The sequence below is a fragment of the Pristis pectinata genome, chromosome 16 (assembly GCF_009764475.1).
Source record: "Pristis pectinata isolate sPriPec2 chromosome 16, sPriPec2.1.pri, whole genome shotgun sequence".
NCBI lineage: Eukaryota > Metazoa > Chordata > Chondrichthyes > Rhinopristiformes > Pristidae > Pristis > Pristis pectinata.
Window position 1 is genome coordinate 42,426,093 of NC_067420.1, and position 18,722 is coordinate 42,444,814.

An 18,722-nucleotide genomic window follows, 5' to 3' on the forward strand; every position below is an offset into this window, starting at 1 on the left:
ATTCCAGTTCAGTACTCTTATACTGCTAAAAAGCATCAATATGTTTGTCTATCCTTTGAAATCTTATTGGGTAACCTTGAGGGTTTTAATCTTGGAAGAGTAAAGCATTTGGAGATGAAAGCTCACTGATTGACTTTGATCTCCAAAATCAGATACCATATATATAGGAATATCTATAATATCCCCCCAAGCATACACATGTTGCCAACAATTTTGAGGCACCTAAATATTTTGATGTTAAAAATAATTAAATGCAACCAAACACTCAAGTATGCAGAGATTCCAAGAGTATCTTATCACCAGGAGAAACTTACACCCAGAGTGACGGCAAAGTCACAATGACAGTATCAGTGCACCAAGTTAACTACAGGTTGAAACACTCTGGTCCAGCATTCTGTGGCTCAGCATGTTTTGAATCCATCGTACAGATCTATACTAATTAACTAATTCTAACCAAGACCCAAAATTAATTAAAATCTGTACTAATCTGCAGCTAATTAACTACAAGTGTAACTTTTGCAATCTCAGCCAACAGTGTTTCTGACTGACTGAAACTTCGCGTTACGGATCGTTCTTGGAACTCTCCAGCTTCCATTTCCCACACTGTCCCGATATACTTAAAAAGAACAGATCTCCTACTCAGAGGATGATCAGGGGGCACTCTCTGTAGTTGGGCACTGGTCAGGTCCCAAGTGTGCTGGACTAGAGAGTTTCAATGTGTAGTACATTCTACATCTCTTTCACGTCACCACCTCCTTCCCCACCACCTCACCCTTTCAATGGGACCCTGTTTACCCACTGCAATCCAACCTTTTTGTTTTACCTGATGCTTGTGTCATCTGGGGGATTGGAGAGGGTGTGGAAGACCACTGATGGTCAGCTTGTAATAATGAAGTACTCACTGCCATCTGTCCTTTCATTTATTTCCTCGTCCTCGAAGGTTACAGGTTTTGGTTTCTTCTTTTTCATCATGCTTATGTCAAAAGCGTCATCATCACCTTCTCCCTGCTCAGGCACCTCATTTTCAATCTTCAAATCCTAAAAAAAAGCCAAATTTCCTGTAAATGCAACACCTCACCTCACATCATTACAGAGGAAACCAACACTGTTCAAAACAACTTGTTTGGTAAGAACTTCTTTTAAAGTATCACATTCTCTCAACTGAGGATAGAGAAACTTGGGAAAACCTGCAAGCAATTTATATTGTTGTATATCAGCAGTCTGCATGCAACCAGAACACAATATTCAAGAAGTAGATTATATTGAGAACAAAGGGATACCATGATCCATGAGCTTTTAAGATGTGGTGTCAGCCATAAAACTTGTCATAGAATAAGGGTCAGAGTTACACAGCACAAAAAGGCCCTTCAGTCCACCATATCCATACTTACCTTTTTGCCCCTCTACACTAACCCCATTTGCCCGCATTCTATCTGTATCCTTTTATGCCTTACCTATTTAAGTATCTGTTCAACGTAGCGATTATATCTGATCCCACACCTCCCGTGACAGTACATTCCAAATATCAACCACTCTTTAAAAAAAAACTTACCCCTCAGATCCCCTTTAAAACTCCTTCCTCTCTTCTTAAACCTATGCTTTCTTGTTTTTGATACCTTTTCCATGGGAAAAAGATCCTATCTACACCACTCAATTTTATACATCTCTATCAGGACATCCCTCAAGGAAAACAAGGCCAGCCTGTCCAATCTCTCCCCATAACTAAAGTCCTCCAATCCAGGCAACATCCTGGTCAATCTTCCCTACACTCTTTCCAGTACAACTATATCCTTCCTATAGTAAGGTTGACCAGAACTGCAGACAATACACCAACTGTGGTCTAACCAGCGTTTTGTAAAGTTGCAAAATAACATCCCAACTAAATTATTCTGTCCCAACCTATGAATGTAAATATGCCATATGCCTCCTTCCCCCCTTTTTTTTTAAATTTCTATGTTCTACCCACATGTCCTTGCTGGATGTTCCCCTAGAGAATTCCTCTCCAAGAACTGCTGTGATGTTCTCCCTATATAGCAACTCCCTCTCAGAAGCATCCGTACACTGGAACACAGGGTTGTCAGTCCTGCCCATTCCTCAACCATGTTTCCGTAATGCCTATAATATCACAATCCCACGTGCTGATCCATGCCGAATTCATCCGCCTTACCGGTCAGGTTTCTCGTACTCAAATTAATGTGGATTAGCCAATCAGACCTTCAGCGCTCCCTGTCCTGCCCAGCCCAGCCCACTGGACTTGCTCACTTTAGCCTCTCTCTATGTTTCAACTTTATCATCTGATACGCTAATACTTTGTGTCCCAGACCCCTGCCACACTAATTTAAACCCTCCTGAGTACCACCGGCAAATCTCCCCAGCAGGATGTTGGTTCCCCCTCTAGTTCAGATGCAATCTGCCCCTCTTGCATAGGTCACCAATGGTCAAGAAACCAATCCCACCCACTGCACCAGCTCTTCTGCCACCTATTTCTACCCTAACTAGTGTGTGGCACAGGGAGTAATCCAGAGAGTACAATCCCAGAGGTCCTGCTTTCTAACCTTCTGCCAAACTCCCTATATTCACTCTGCAGGACTTCACCCCTTTTGATACCCATGTTGTTGGTACGATCTGTACGATGAGCTCTGCTGCCTGCCATCTCGAGAAAGTTCTGCAACCAGGCAGAGACATCCTCGACCCTGGCAGCAGGGAGGCAACATACCTTCCTGAAGTCTCATTCATGGTCACAGAATCTCCTGTCTGTCCCCCTAACTATGAAGTCTTCTAGCACTGGTGCTCCTAGACTCCACCCTCCCCTGCTGTGCATCACAGTCAGTTGTTGTGTCATAGACTAGGCAGCCACTTCTACTGCTCTCCTCTGAAAGGCCACCCACATCACCATGCCTCCATCACTCCCCCCCTCACAACACTATCCAAAACAATGGTGGGTATCTCAGGAGAAAGACAAGATGGTTCCTCTATTCAGCACTTATGGCTGAACATGGTGATGTAAAAGACCAGAAGAGTAAAGCACAGTGGAAAAGTTCTCACAAATGAACTTGCATTATTTTATGACAGATTACAGAACATCCCTAAACTCAACTAAGAATCCCTAGAAATGACAATTTGATTGAAATGTTCCTGCTGCTCTGTGCCAACCTCATCCTTAAAGGATCTGAACAGTTTGGAAGTTCAACGTCCCACTAGCAACCTTGTTGTTTCGGGCAAATTGAGCAATTTCTACTGTGAGCCTGCAATCTGCACCTACACATTTGCAGCATGCAGTAAGAACATAAGAAATTATAAGCTACACAGCCTGTCAAGCCTGCACTGGAATTTAAGAGATCATAGCTCATCTTATGGCTTCAACTCCATCTCCTCAGTCTGCTTCCATAACTCTCTATTCCCATGTGGGCCCTTGAACATGTTCAATAACTCAGTCTCCACAGCTCTCTGGAATGGAGAATTCCAGGGTTTGATGATCCCCAGAGAAGATATTGCTCATCACCATCTTAAATAGGTGAGCCCTTATTTTAAAGAGTATGCCCTATGACTTTCAAAGACAGTTAGATAGGAAGATGAGCATGTGGTCTCAATTTAGCTCAAGTCCATCCAGATAAAAATAACTTCAGAGCCTTCAATATAGCATTCCATTGCTTTTGAAATTATTTGTGTATTGTCTTCATTACCCTAGTCCAGAGCCTACTCCATCTGTTGATCATGCTTTGTGAAGAATTCCCATTCTACAACCCCCAAATAGGCCAAATTTTAATCTGCACCCCTTTGACATAATAATACGAATTAAATTTGAAGAAATATTCTGGTCTTATCTACAATTCCTCTAATAAATCTACAATAACTCCTCTAAAGCCATGTTCTTTCCCAGTTTTCACCAAGTCCTTCTCAGTATCTGATAACTGTGTATTTATTAAGGTTCAGCTCTGCAGCTCCTGGGATCCTTTTTTGGGGCCTTAGAAAGGCACACAAAAACAGAACAATTCTGGTCACACACAATTCACACTGAAGTGAAAGAAATGTTTTAGTGCACAACATCCATCATGTTCCTTTTTTTCATCATTTCATCAATAAACCTGAAGTTTTTTTTAATTGGCTGCTGGAGCATAAATGTACCAGCAAACACTGAAATTTCTCAGAAGTCTGCACTTTTTAAGGTCATTTTATTCTCCCCATTCAGAGCATGAGATGACAATTGCTCAAATAATCCCTTTTATTTAATCATTTGCAAAATTTTCACATATGTAATTCCCCCATCAAAGAGGAGACTTCTATCCATTCTGGTGAAATATCAACTATTTCATTGTAACATTTCAAACTTCAGCTCGAACTAATACATCCATCTACAGTGACTTATTGGCACTCCCTTAAACTGGGGAAAACCCAAGCAGTCTGGGATCTTGAAGGTTCACTTGTCACATGCCCCTCCCCCCCATTCTAAATTACCACTTGAAGGAGAAGGAAGTTCAATTAACTCTACCCACCTATTGAAGATCAATTAACATTCCAATCGACCAGCAGGACACCTTTGCCTAGAAATTGCAATGTTCTGCTTTTGATTTTAAAATGCATCAACCAAGCATAAAAAGCACTTTGAACCTGTTTCAAACTTTCAAACTGTCTGTCCCCATTTCCAGTTGAAATCCTGTCCTTTCAGAAATAGGTCCAGGCACTTTTGTTGTGATTCACCCTGATATAACTCCCTCCTCCCACTATATTTCCTGCACAAGATGACATCAAGACGCACACCTGGTTTATTTAAACCTGGTAATTACTTAAAATAAATTTAGTAGAAAAGGTCATAACTAATGATCTTTGCAAATATCTGACAAGAAAGGCAGAAGCACATCATGATGAAAGCAGTGAACTGTGCTTGAATTAATGTGACTCTTTGGACCCTTTAAAACAAAAAAATGGGTGCCTTGTAATTCAAAAACAAAATCAGTGCCAGCATCCCTTTGTAAACAGAGGGGCCTGTGAACTGTTGTTAACTGCAGCTCACAGACCATTCCACCTACAAGCCCAATTCTGACACTGATTTAGAACACAGAACAGTGCAGCACAGGAACAGGCCGTTTGGCTCATGGCATCTGTGCCAAACACAACATCCCTCCATATCTTTCCTGTAGTCAGTTCTAGTCACCTCACTACAGGAAAGATGTGGAAGCCATAGAGAGGGTGCAGAGGAGATTTACAAGGATGCTGCCTGGAATGTGGAGCATGCCTTATGAAAGCAGGTTGAGGGAACTCGGCCTTTTCTCCTTGGAGAGACGGAGGATGAGGGGGGACCTGATACAGGTGTACAAGATGATGAGAGGTATTGATAGGGTAGATAGTCAGAGGCTTTTCCCCAGGGCTGAAATGGTGGCCACAAGAGGACATAGGTTTAAGGTGCTGGGGAATAGGTACAGAGGAGATGTCAGGGGTAAGTTTTTTTTTTACTCAGAGAGTGGTGAGTGTGTGGAATGGGCTGCCGGAAATGGTGGTGGAGGTGGATACAATAGGGTCTTTCAAGAGACTGTTATATAGTACATGGAGCTGATTAAAATAGAGGGCTATGGGTAAGCCTTGTAATTTCTAGGGTAGGGACATGTTTGGCACAGCTTTGTGGGCTGAAGGGCCTGAATTGTGCTGTAGTTTTTCTATGTTCAATATTCATACATTTACCCAAAAGCCTCTTAAACGCCACTATCGTATCTGCTTCCACCACTCTCCCTGACAGCCTGTTCCAGGCACCTACCACTAAAAAAAACTTGCCTTTAAACCTTCCCCCCCTCTTACCTTAAATGCGTGTCCTCTAATATTTGAAATTTCTACCTTGGGAAAAAGATTCTGATCGTTAACCCATTCATGCCCCTCAATCTTATAAACTTCTATCAGGTCTCCCCTCAGCCTCCAATGTTCCAGAGAAAACAATCCAAGTTTGCCCAATCTCTCCTTATAGCTCATGCCCTTTAAGCCAGGCAGCATCCTGGTAAACCTCTTCTGTACCCTTTCCAAAGCCTCCACATCCTTCGTGTAATGCACACAATACTCCAAGTGCTGTGTGTGTGTGTGTGTGTGTGTGTGTGTGTGTGTGTGTGTGTGTGTGTGTGTGTGTGTGTGTGTGTGTGTGTGTGTGTGTGTGTGTGTGTGTGTGTGTGTGTGTGTAACACACCATGACACAGGAGTCAGGGTTACTAAGCACACTGCTATCCTCGCCCAATGTCCCCTGACATATACAGAAACCAATTGACAGAAACACAGATACCACATCCCACCCAGTCCCCAGAGCAAAAGTCACTAACAATAGTATCACTACAGCCCAGGGTGTGTTCCGATAAGCAAGACCAATGCAGGGTTCAAATCTAGTTCATTACAACATGTAGGGGGATTACTTATTTACCCTTTCATTCCTTTATTATAAAGTTTCAGAATAACCTAGAAAGACAAAGGCCACAGGCATATGGGCTCACTAATTAAGTTTTCCTCAAAGTCACACACCATTATGATTTGGACATATATTAATTCCTAATCTCTGGAGCTGAATCATGGAATCAAAACCACTCTAGGGGCATCTTAACCACTTGGAATTCAAAGAGGCAATTTATGACCATACAGGGCATTTTACAGATGGACAATAGATGCCAGCTTTATCAGTAATGAATGAAAGAAACATACTAGCCCATGATGAAGGGTTTTTGACCCAAGTTGTTAAATTGGTTTCTCTTTCCACAGATGCTGCCTGACCTGCTGAGTGGTTTGTAAGAGTGTTATTTCAGGATTTATAAAATTGCATTTTTAAAATTTTTCCACTTGTCTTACCCCAGCTCTCTGGAGAGACACTTGGGAAATACTGATTTAAGGTTCACAGAATGAAAACATCGAATTAATAGAGTACAGACTGAGAAAGTTCAAACCTGTAGCTTACCCAAAATTGTAAAAGAAATGCAAACATAAAAATCATCAAGACTGTTGGGCAAAGATGGTATTGGGCTGACGATCAAAATGGCACTTGCCTGCATTGTAGATGCACATTCTCCTTAGAACCAATTTTAACACTCATTAGGCAAGTTAAAGGAGTTTCCCCAAGTCACAGAGGGTCAACCTACTGAGCTTTTGGACCTGTATTACTAACCTTTACACCATCATCAATATCAAAAGCTTTCTTAGGTTTCTTCTTTTTCTTCTTTTGATTGAAGAAATCCAAGTCATCTAAATCATCTGTTACATCTACAATTAAGGAAAAAACATCCTTAGTTGCTTATACACATCAAATAGGGATTGGAAAGTTAAACTTGTCACCTGAGGAAGTACAAACCCATATGAGAACTTATACTACAAAAAGCTGTTGCAGTTGAATGTGTAAAGTTACACAATCATATTTGTGATCACAGCAACGGGTACTTTGGCCCAAGCCTACCATTCAAGAACTGATCTTTATTTTATCTTCATATTTCTGGCCAAATAAACACAAATAGCTTTCCCAGACCTTGTTTAGAATTTTTATTTTAACTATAATAAATTACTGAAATTTCAGAGCAGGAATCAGACCATTCAGTTCTACTGGTCTATCAAGACACCGTCCACTACCCATCATCTGATCCCATTTGTATATTACTTTAGAATACCCTACAGCTGTTTGAGGGCATGACAGTCACTTAACACTCATTAGGCAACTCACAGAGGTTCCCTCCTGTTTTAAGAAGACCACTATCATCCCAGTACCAAAGAAAAGCAAGGTAACATGCCTCAATGACTACCGACCAGTGGCTCTGACATCAACCATCATGAAGTGCTTTGAGAGGCTAGTCATCGCACGCATCAACTCCAGCCTACTAGACAACCTGGACCCATTGCAATTCGCCTATCGGCAAAACAGGTCTACAGCAGATGCCATCTCCCTGGCCCTACACTCAGCTCTGGAGCATCTGGACAGTAAAGACACATACGTTAGACTACTGTTTATTGACTGCAGCTCTGCCTTCAATACAATAATTCCAAGCAAGCTTGTCACCAAACTCCGAGACCTAGGACTCAACACCTCCCTCTGTAACTGGATCCTTGACTTTCTAACAAACAGACCGCAATCAGTGAGGATAGGCAGCGATACCTCTGGCACGATTATTCTCAACACTGGTGCCCCCCAAGGCTGCGTCCTCAGCCCTCTACTCTACTCCCTATACACTCATGACTGTGTCGCCAGATTCTTCTCTAACTCCATCTACAAGTCTGCAGATGATACCACCGTTGCAGGCCGTATCTCAAACAGCGATGAGTCAGAGTACAGGAAGGAGATAGAGAGCTTAGTGCAATGGTGTCATGACAACAACCTTTCCCTCAATGTCAACAAAATAGCTGGTCATTGACTTCAGGAAAGGGGGCGGCGTACATACACCTGTCTACATCAGTGGTGCTGAGAGCTTCAAGTTCCTGGGAGTGAACATCACCAACAGCCTGTCCTGGTCAAATCACGTTGATGCCACAGCCAAGAAAGCTCACTAGTGCCTCTACTTCCTCAGGAGGGTAAAGAAATTTGGTTTATCACCTTTGACTCTCACCAACTTTTACCAATGCACCATAGAAAGCATCCTATCTGGATGTATCACGGCTTGGTAGGGCAACTGCTCTGCCCAGGACCGCAAGAAGCTGCAGAGAGTTGTGGACACAGCCCAGCGCATCACAGACACCAGCGTCCCCTCCATGGACTCTGTCTTCACCTCTCGTTGTCTTGGTGTAGCAGCCAGCATAATCAAAGACCCCACCCACCCGGGACATTCTCTTTTCTCTCCTCTTCCATCCAGGAGATACTGGAGCCTGAGGGCACGTACCAGCAGACTTAAGGACAGCTTCTACCCCACTGTGATAAGACTATTGAACGGTTCCGTTATACAATGAGATGGACTATGACCTCACGATCTAACGTGTTGTGACCTTGCACCTTATTGCACTGCACTTTCTCTGCAGCTGTGACACTTTACTCTGTACTGTTATTGCTTTTACCTGTACTACATCAATGCACTCTGTACTAACTCAATGTAACTGCACTGTGTAATGAATTGACCTGTACGATCGGTATGCAAGACAAGTTTTTCACTGTACCTCGGAACAAGTGACAATAATAAACCAATACCAATATAGCACTGCATTTTGCATTCACAATGCAGTATTGAGGTTGTCACCTCCCTCAAGCATAAAAACCACTCCCCACTTGTTTCCTGACTACAGCAGGAGCCCAAGTTCAAAGTGTAACTATGATTTTCTGTGTTAAGTGTGGAAAGGTCCTTCATAAATCAACAGGAAGGAACCGCTAGCAATGTTGGGTCCAACAAAACTGCAGTTCACAGCTCTGTACCAAGGCCAAACATCTAACCTTTTTTTTTTAAAAACACAGATCTCTGATGCATACCCCTCAAAATTACTGAACAGAAACTCAAGCTGTTAGGTGAATGATTGTTGAACATACATTAAAGTCTGGGTAGCAACAAATGGTTACATCCATGTGACAGCCTCACATGCTGGTGGAGCATTAATTCTGTCCAACTAATTCATTCATTGCATTATGTGGCAACAAGCTTTTGTGTATCAACTAAATCAAAGCTCAGCATTCCTTCTCCATTATTAAAATGAGTAATGTTAGTTAGAACCTCAGAGATTACTACTCCAATAAAGAATTACAAAGAACTGGGCTGCTGGGATTGTACCAGGTGAGTGGGGTCAGATGAAGCTGCACAAATACTTTAGTTGCTCCATCTCATTCTTTCATGAAATATTCAAATAGAACCACACAAAGAAATGGATACTGAAAACAATGCTGGTCAGACAACTGGCTTTTATCACTAATCTCTAGGAAACACCACATTTTTCACAACAGATCAGAAAGCACGCTGCGCATTCAGCCAATAATAAACTGCTGTTGAAGTAAACCCTTCACTTGTTTCACCCACTTTTCACTGTCTGTTGAGCAAAAATTCCACAGATGCATTTTGTATCTAATGGACAGTGGAACAAAACTCAAAGAAATTGCAACTGGACATCTTTTTCACTAATAAATCAGTTATGAAATCTACCATAGGTTCTAAAGGCACTACAGAAATATTGAAAGAGATGGAGAGTTAGAGTCAGGATATTAATATCCTCTTCAAGCACGGTGTTTTTTTGAACAGCCACTGCTGATGTTTTGTGGGAAGAGTGGTCCACAAGTCTATCAGTGATCTTCAATACAGGTATTCTAAGATTTAGAAGTATTCAACATATGAATGTTCACTATAACACCATGGACTCTGTGGTATGTACCTTTGATTTATAAATCTACTTCTCACAATAATTAATTAGCACAGCACTCTCTGCCCAGAGGAATACAGTACTGAAATACCCATAGTCCATTTCACCTTTTCAATTTCCAGGAAGGCACCACCATTCACAGATCAAGCACTGGGTATACCTGGTCTTCATAATAACCCCTGCAACATTGCTGTCAGAAGAAACTACTGGAAGTTCCATGAGTTGTTTTCCTTGGACTGCAAAGCGAAATAAGGTGGCAAGCTGCTCATCTCCAAACCTCCCACACATTCAGTCTTTTAAAGTATTCTTATACCAATTCAACGTTGAGTGTCTCTATATGGATTTTTGGCAGAGCAAGTTCCAACTGAAAGACAACTGGTTTTCAAAACCAGGCTCCAAATCAAAACACTAAACTGAGATTGGCATTGCTTGATCTGACTGAATAACAGCTTATCCCAGTGAAGCTGAAATATTTGTAGATGAAGGACTTTAAGGGCCAATACTTTCAATACTTTTAAATAACTGGGGGTTTTGTTTAAAAACTTCCCTCTGGATGTGATAACATCAGATTTAAGGTTATTGGCAGAGTTATTTTCCACCCAGGTGATTTGTGGAACTCACTGCTCAAAAGGCAGCAACCATCACCACTTTTAAAAATCTGGATCATCAGTGCCTGATGTTATGCAGCTTAATCTTCTGTGGACAAGAGCTGTGAAGTTAAATATATTAACATTATCTCTTTCTATTAAGCTGACATGGAGAGGATAATGCTTTACAATTTTGATCATTTATTCCTTTTCTGGGATTTGGGCGCTGCGAGGCTGACAGTTATTGCCCATCTCCAATTGCCCTGAGGCGGTGGTGATGAGTCACCTCCTTGAACTACCACAGTCCTTCTGGTGAAAGTACTCCTACAATGCAATTGGGGAGGGAGTTCCAGGATTTAGACCCAGTGACAATGAAAGAACACAGATATATTTCCAGATCAGGATGATGTGCAACTTGAAGGGAAGTGTTCCCATGCACCTGCTACCCTTGTTCTACTTGGTGGTAGAGGACATGGGTTTGGAAGGCACTGTCAGCGTAGTGTGGGCGAGTAACTGCAGTGTATTTTGTATATGATACACACTAGTACTCACAGTGCACCAGTGGAAGGAATGAATGTTTATAGTGGTGAATAGAGAACTAATCAAAGAGGCTGTTTGGTCCTAGATGACGTTAAGCTTCCTGATGGTGTTGAGATGGTGTACAACTTTACAGAATCCATTGCATCAAAAGTGGCAGCCCCCTTCAAAAGTGCACTGCCTTCAAGACACTGCTAAAGTTTCATAACTCCAGAGCTGTGTCATAAAGCAATATTATGACCAAAATAAATACAAACTCTAACAACGTAGTCAAACTAATATTACACTGCACCAATACCTAATTAGTGTGTTAGATTTCCCAAACTGAATTCCAATTAAAAAATAATAGTTTTGAATACTGTGTTAAAGGAACTGAACTACCTTTCTTCTTACTGTCTTCATCATCTGCCTCTGGAACTTTCTCCTCCAGATTCTCCGATATCATGGCTTCCTTGGATTCTGTTGCCGGCATTTCCTCTGTTTGCTGTTCTGCGCCATCTTCTTCCAACATGAAAGGCTTCTTCTTTTTCTTCTTCTTCTTGGTCATAGTGGGATCAAAAATCATCTGTTCGAGAGATAGCAGACACTTGATCAATCAGAGCTTCAGGACAATACTTAGCATGTTTAAAAATATTCTCTCAACTATTCATCCAAGAAATAATTAAGCTTGTTACAACTCAAGCTTAGCAAAGTTTGTATTTAAGCTCAGTACTTTTCTTCAAGTATTATTTAAATCTCAGAGTAAAAGGAAGTTGTAGCAATGAAATCAAAAACCACAAGAGCAGCAGTGCAGGAGATACTTGCCATTAATCCCCTGTATTTCAGTCAGTAAACTGGGACAAGGTTTAAAGACTTTGTGAACATAAATGTATGATTTTATTCCATCTGTGTCCTGTCTAAAATCAGCACCGTTTCTGAACCACGAAGGACCTCCAGTCAACAACAGCACTTAATACCCTTCAAACTTTATCAAGGGTAACAGTGGTATGGAAAATAAGTGAAAAAAGTAGGAAAGATTGATTCAGAGATTCAGACTACTAAAAGAAAATGCAAAACAAAAGGATTTTGCAAACACTGATCATGTACTATATCAAACATGAACATTACCATACAGGTCATGGTCATACAGGGCAGGTCATGCCTCACAAGCCTGATTGAATTCTTTGAGGATGTGACAAAACACATTGATGAGGGCAGAGCAGTGGATGTGGTGTATATGAACTTCAGTAAGGCATTTGATAAGGTTCCCCATGATAGGCTCATTCAGAAGGTCAGGAGGCATGGGATCCAGGGAAACTTGGCTGTTTGGATTCGGAATTGGCTTGTCCATAGAAGGCAGAGTGTGGTTGTAGATGGAGCGTATTCTGCCTGGAGGTCAGTGACCAGTGGTGTTCCACAGGGATCTCTTCTGGGACCCCTGCTCTTTGTGATTTTTATAAATGACTTTGATGAGGAAGTGGAAGGGTGGGTTAGTAAGTTTGCAGATGACACGAAGGTTGGTGGTGGTGTGGATAGTGTAGGAGGTTGTCGAAGGTTATAATGGGATATTGACAGGATCAGAGCTGGGCTGAGAAGTGGCAGATGGAGTTCAACCCGGAGAAGTGTGAAATGATACACTTTGGAAGGTTGAATTTGAAGGCAGAATACAGGGTTAATGACAGGGTTCTTAGCAGTGTGGAGGAACATTCCAGAAGCAGTAATTCTCACCAACCATCCAGCTTCAGCTGGTGAATCAGTGCTTCTATATGAGCAACACATGGAAATAGTACTGAACGCTCAGAAAGTAATCCTTACCAAGTACATCACCAAGAATGGCTGGTAGCACCACCACAAACCAAGCTGGAAATGTCCTGAAGGTCAATATCAGATAAAACACAGGATTAAAACTACTCAACCTTGTTATCACCAATCTACCCTTTGGTGATACATCTCTCCATAACAGCACAGCAAGAGTGAACACCAGAGTTCAGGTCACGTGGCACTACCAACGTGCTAAGTGGGACAGACACCGATCCAAACCGGGAATCTACAAGGTGCTGTGGACAAACAGCAGCAGAGAAGTAAACCAACACAGTCTGTAACTACAATTAAGCCAGAGATCAATCCTAGCTCATTAAGTGCAGAATCACATGCAGAAAGCAGCATCAGGTGCACTTAAAAGTGAGGCATGAACCTAGCAAACTACAATTACCCAACAAGTGAGAGGAACTGCTCTTGATATCAAGGCAACATTTGACGAAGTGTGGCATCAAGGAGGCCAAATAAGTGGACATCAAGGGATAAAACTTTGAAATGATTAGAGCCATACACCTCAAAGAGCATGGTTTTATTCATTGGAGATTTAATCATCGAAGCCTAAGGATATCACTGCAGGAGTTCATTAGAGCTGTCTTGGGCTCAGTCACCTTTTGCTGTTCCATCAATGACCTCATTCCCATTAGAAAAAGTGGGAGTAAGCCAGTCAGCTGGTCAAGCCTGCTCCATCAACAGTTCCAAGGTTGAAGTTCCCTATCAACACCATTTTCCTGTCCTGTCCTATCCTCATAGCTTTTGATTCCTCACACATCCTACAGTCTTTTGAAGGAACTCAGCAGGTCAAGCAGCATAAGGAATTGTTGATGTTTTGGGACAAAATCTTGCATCAAGTCCTGATGTAGGGTTTGACCTGAACCATTGACAATTCCTTTACCCCACTCCCCCACCCCTACAGATGCTGCTCAACCCGCTTGAGTTCCTCCAGCAGATTGTTTGTTGCTCCAAATCCGAGCATCTGTAGTGAATGAAACACAGAAAATAGGAGAAGGCAATTTGGTCCTTTGAGCCTGCTCTGCTATCCAGTATGATCACAGCTGATTATCTGTCTCAACACCATATTCCCACCATCTCCCCATTGTCCCTGATGCCTCTAAAAACAGAAAATAGTACAGATTAATTAAATGATTGAGCTGCCGCAGCCCCACAGGATAGAGTATTCCTAAGACTCACCACCCTCTAACTGAAGAAATTTCTCTGCAAATCAGTCCTCAAGGGTGAACACCTTACTTTGAGAGTGACACTTGGTTCTTGACCCTTCAGCCAGGCTTCATATCCTCCCCCACGTGCCTCTTAAGAATCCTGTACGTTCTGGTGGTCTCTCATCCTTCTAAACTCAAGAGGTAAAAGGGCAAGCCTGCTGAATCTCTCATTTGTCAGAGAGACTGTTCCAGAACCTGGTGAATCTCCTGGCGAGTACCAAGTCCTGATGCAGGGTTTTCACCTGAAACATCAACAATTCCTTTCCTCCCATAGATGCTAATCAACCCAGAGTTCCTCCAGCAGATTATCTGTTGCTCCAGATTTCAGCATCTACAGTCTATTGTCTCTCTCTCTCTCTCTGGTGAATCTTCATTTCACTTCCTCTAGAGTAAGTATATCCTTCTTTAGGAAAGGAAGCCAAAAATGTATACTGAAAGTAGTATACAAAATTATGAGAGGCATAGATAGAAATTGGGAAACTTTTCCCCAAATCAGATGTGTCTAAAACTAGAGGGCATAAGGTTACAGCAAGAGAAATTCAGAAGGGATGAGTGAATGTTCTTTTTCATCTAGAGGGAGCCTGGAACCTGGAATTCACAATGCCTGAGGTAATGGAGAAGGCAGGTACTCTCACCAAAAAATATCCAGGTAGCATTTGAATCACCAAGGTATAGTAGGCTATAGATCAAGCACCGGTAAATAGAATTAGTATAGATGGGTACTTGATGGTTGATGTTGACATAGTTGGCCAAAGAACCAGTTTCTCTCTGTATTAAGATGATACAAGCAGGAATATGTGTTGTGACAAATCAGCAAAAAGGCTTCAAGAGTATAGACATGCTAAATGAGTGAGCAACACATCAGATCGAATATAATGTGGGAAAACGTGATCCATTTTGGTTGAAAAATCAGTTTTCAGACTCACTAGCTTCTTTTGTAGTCTTTACTAAAATTGTTATTGCTTGTTTGGCTCTCTGGTGTTTCCCGACAAGCCTTTGTCTTCCCTGAATTCAAAATATTTGTTTCATTCCTCTGGTGATACTTTCTTCCTTATTGTAAATTCTCCCATCTGCATCAGTAATGGTCACACAGTTGACTGTGCTAGTCTTTTTCCATTTACATAGCTGGGAAGCTTGTAGTCTGTTTTTGTGTTTAGTCTCTCATTCTATTAAGTACACTGTACAATCTCCATGGATTGCAGCAAGTCAAGAAAGGTGGCTTACCATCTGAAAGATAATTCGAGATGGCAACACATGATGGCTTCACCAGTGAAACCAACCCACCAAAATGAATGGAAAAAAGTCAATCCGTATACAGATATTGGGAGAGGGTATATTGGGGGGGGGGGGGGGGGGGGCGTGGGCGGCATGGAGCAAATAACCAATGGAGCAAGGGGAGGCCAGGGAAGAGAGGTATGGGAAAGAGTAGGATGGGGGATTGGGAAGGTGGTAGAAATGGGGGAGGGGATGAGAAATTAAGAGTTGAGAGTGGGAAGCGGGAAGGTGGCGGCAAGGAGAGAGGTGGGAGCGGTGGGAAAGGGGAAGGGTGGTGGGGAAGGTGTCAGGGGGAAGGAAGGTGGTGGGGTAGAGGCGGGAGGAGGGGAAGGAGGTGGTGGCGGGGGAGATGGGAGCGGAGGAGAAGGTAGTGGGAGGAGAGGAGGGGTGGGGAGGGGTGGGAGGAGGGGTGGGGAGGGGTGGGAGGAGGGGAGGGGAGGGGTGGGGTGAGAGAGGGGGAGGGGTGGGGAGGGGGAGGGGTGGGGGGAGAGGAGGGGTGGGGAGGGGGAGGGGTGGGGGGAGAGGAGGGGTGGGGGGGAGAGGAGGGGTGGGGGGAGAGGAGGGGAGGGGTGGGGTGGGGGGAGAGGAGGGGAGGGGTGGGGTGGGGGGAGAGGAGGGGAGGGTTGGGGTGGGGGGAGGGTTGGGGTGGGGGGAGAGGAGGGGAGGGTTGGGGTGGGGGGAGGGGAGGGGAGGGGTGGGGTGGGGGGAGGGGATGGGGAGGGGTGAGGTGGGGGAGGGGAGGGGAGGGGTGGGGTGGGGGGAGAGGAGGGGAGGGGTGGGGTGGGGGAGGGGTGGGGGGAGAGGAGGGGAGGGGAGGGGTGAGAGGAGGGGAGGGGAGGGGAGGGGAGGGGGAGGGGAGGGGGAGGGGAGGGGAGGGGGAGGGGAGGGGAGGGGGAGGGGTGGGGAGGGGGAGGGGTGGGGAGGGGGAGGGGTGGGGGGAGAGGAGGGGAGGGGTGGGGGGAGAGGAGGGGAGGGGTGGGGTGGGGGGAGAGTAAGGTTCCGGCGGCGGGGAGCGGACAGCGAGCGGGGTGATCTGAAAACCAACCTGGCGTTGAGCCACCCCCACGCCGGGTCCTCCCTCGGACCCACCCAGGGACATCCTCCCGCGGGGCCCAGGGTCTGCCACCTCCCCCGAGACCCACGGGCGGCCGAGGCCCCGGAGCCCAGGGCCCACCCACCGCCGAGGGCCGGAGCGGCGGCGGGCCGCGGGCCACACGCGGGCCGGGTAGGCCTCAGGCTCCGCTCCGCCGCCTCACACACACACCCGGGCGCGGGGAGCCTGAAGCCGGGTCACCCATCCACGCCCCCCCGGCAGCGCAACCGGCCGGACCCACCTCGTCTCCAGACATGACGGCGCCTCCGGTGAGAATCCCCCCGCTCGCCGGCCGATTCCTGTCACCGCCAAAGGACGAGAGTACCGCCCGCACCCGAACCTGACAACGCCAGGGCCCGCCCTCGCCGGCACCTTCTCCTCACCATTGGTCAGCTTTGCACCATCCTCCATTTCCATTGGTTTAATCCTTTGCCTGTCAAATTACGTCATGTGGGCGACAGCCATCAAGCGGGATCCAGTAACATTGCATCATCTTTCCTCTGCAGTTCGGGCCAGTACTGCGCATGTGCTGGCCCAAAACATGTTAACGCATGCGCACATGTCGTATTATTGCTGAAGTGCAGGAGATTTTGTTGCCCCGGAGTTGGTGAAGTTTTTCTGTGAATAAACTCATCCAACAAGAATCTGGGCTGATATTCTGGAATCAATGCAAAGAGCAGGCGTGCTCTAAGCTTTATTTTAGGTCATCTTTGCCACATGTGCCTTAAGAATGCTATCTGACATCAGTGCTATGCTATGGAACTTCCTGTAAGGATGCTGGAAACAGTGAATTACAGCAAATCAGCAGGAAATAAAGGCTTCATAGATTCACAGAATGGTTTCGGTTAAAAACAGAGACCATTCAGAGTCAAGAACAAATTGGCTCTGTGCAAGAGCAATCCAGCAGTCCACCCCTGCCCTCTCCCCAAAGCCCTGCAAATTGTTTCACAGTTCTTTTTGGTAAATAAAAGAATTGGGAAATCGGTTTATTATTGTCACATTACTAAGGTACAGTGAAAAACTTGTTTGGCAATGCCATCCATACAGACAATTTCATTACAACAATGCATTGAGGTAGTACATGGGCGAACAATGCAGAATAAAGTGTTACAGTTACAGAGAAAGTGCAGTGCAGGTAGATTGTGAGGTCAAAAGTCCATCTTCTCATACTAGGGGACTATTCAATAGTCTTACAACAGCGGGATAGAAGCTGTCCTTGAGCCTGGTGGTACGTGTTTTCAGACTTTTGTATCTTTTGCCCAATGGGAGGGGGGGGGGGGAGAAGAGATTTGAACACTACATTTGTATCTGACTCGACTTTCAGCCCTAGCAGTCATTTCAGAACCCAACCATTTGTTGTTTTCACATGTCACTTTTGATTCTATTGCCAATCACCTCAATTCAAGATCCCCAAGTTCTTGATCCCTCCTTCAACAGGAAAACTTTCTCTCAGCAACAACCAACTTGCTGGAGGAACTCAGCAGGTCGAGCAGCATCTGTGGGGGGAAAGGAATTGTTGACGTTTCAGTTCAAGACCCTGCATCAGGACTGATGTTCTTTCTGCTCTGTTTACACCTTTTTAAGGAGTTTTTAAAAACTTGTCAGGTCCCTGTACAGCCTCTTCTGTTCCAAGGAGAAAAACCCCAGCTTCTCCAGTCTAGTTGAATAACTAAAGTCCTTTGTCCCTGCAATCATTTTGGTAACCCTCTCTGCACCCTTTCTAAAGTCTTCACAACTGTCCTAAAGTGTGGTGCCCAAAACTGGATTCAATACTCCAGCAGTGGCCAAACCGGTGTTTTATGAAGATACAAGAGATTCTGCAGATGCTGGAATCTGGAGCAACACACACAAAATGCTGGAGGAACTCAGCAGGTCAGGCAGCTGATGTCACCCAGTCCTGATGAAGGGTCTCAACCTGAAATGTTGACTGTTTATTTCCCTCCG

The 18,722-nt window shown here is 44.4% G+C and overlaps 1 protein-coding gene across 1 annotated transcript in view; it reads right to left on the minus strand.

The window, feature by feature from the left end:
• Positions 1-17,151, minus strand: part of eif2s2 (eukaryotic translation initiation factor 2, subunit 2 beta) — a 41,559-nt gene extending 24,408 nt beyond the window's left edge. The window contains exons 1-4 of the mRNA XM_052030958.1: positions 17,020-17,151; positions 11,778-11,961; positions 7,127-7,221; positions 903-1,038 (exon numbers count right to left, since the gene is read on the minus strand). Of these exons, the coding sequence (XP_051886918.1) occupies positions 903-1,038; positions 7,127-7,221; positions 11,778-11,961; positions 17,020-17,034 (430 nt within the window). The 5' untranslated portion in view covers positions 17,035-17,151. The remainder of the gene's footprint in view (positions 1-902; positions 1,039-7,126; positions 7,222-11,777; positions 11,962-17,019) is intronic.
• Between the last annotated feature and the right edge of the window lie 1,571 nt (positions 17,152-18,722).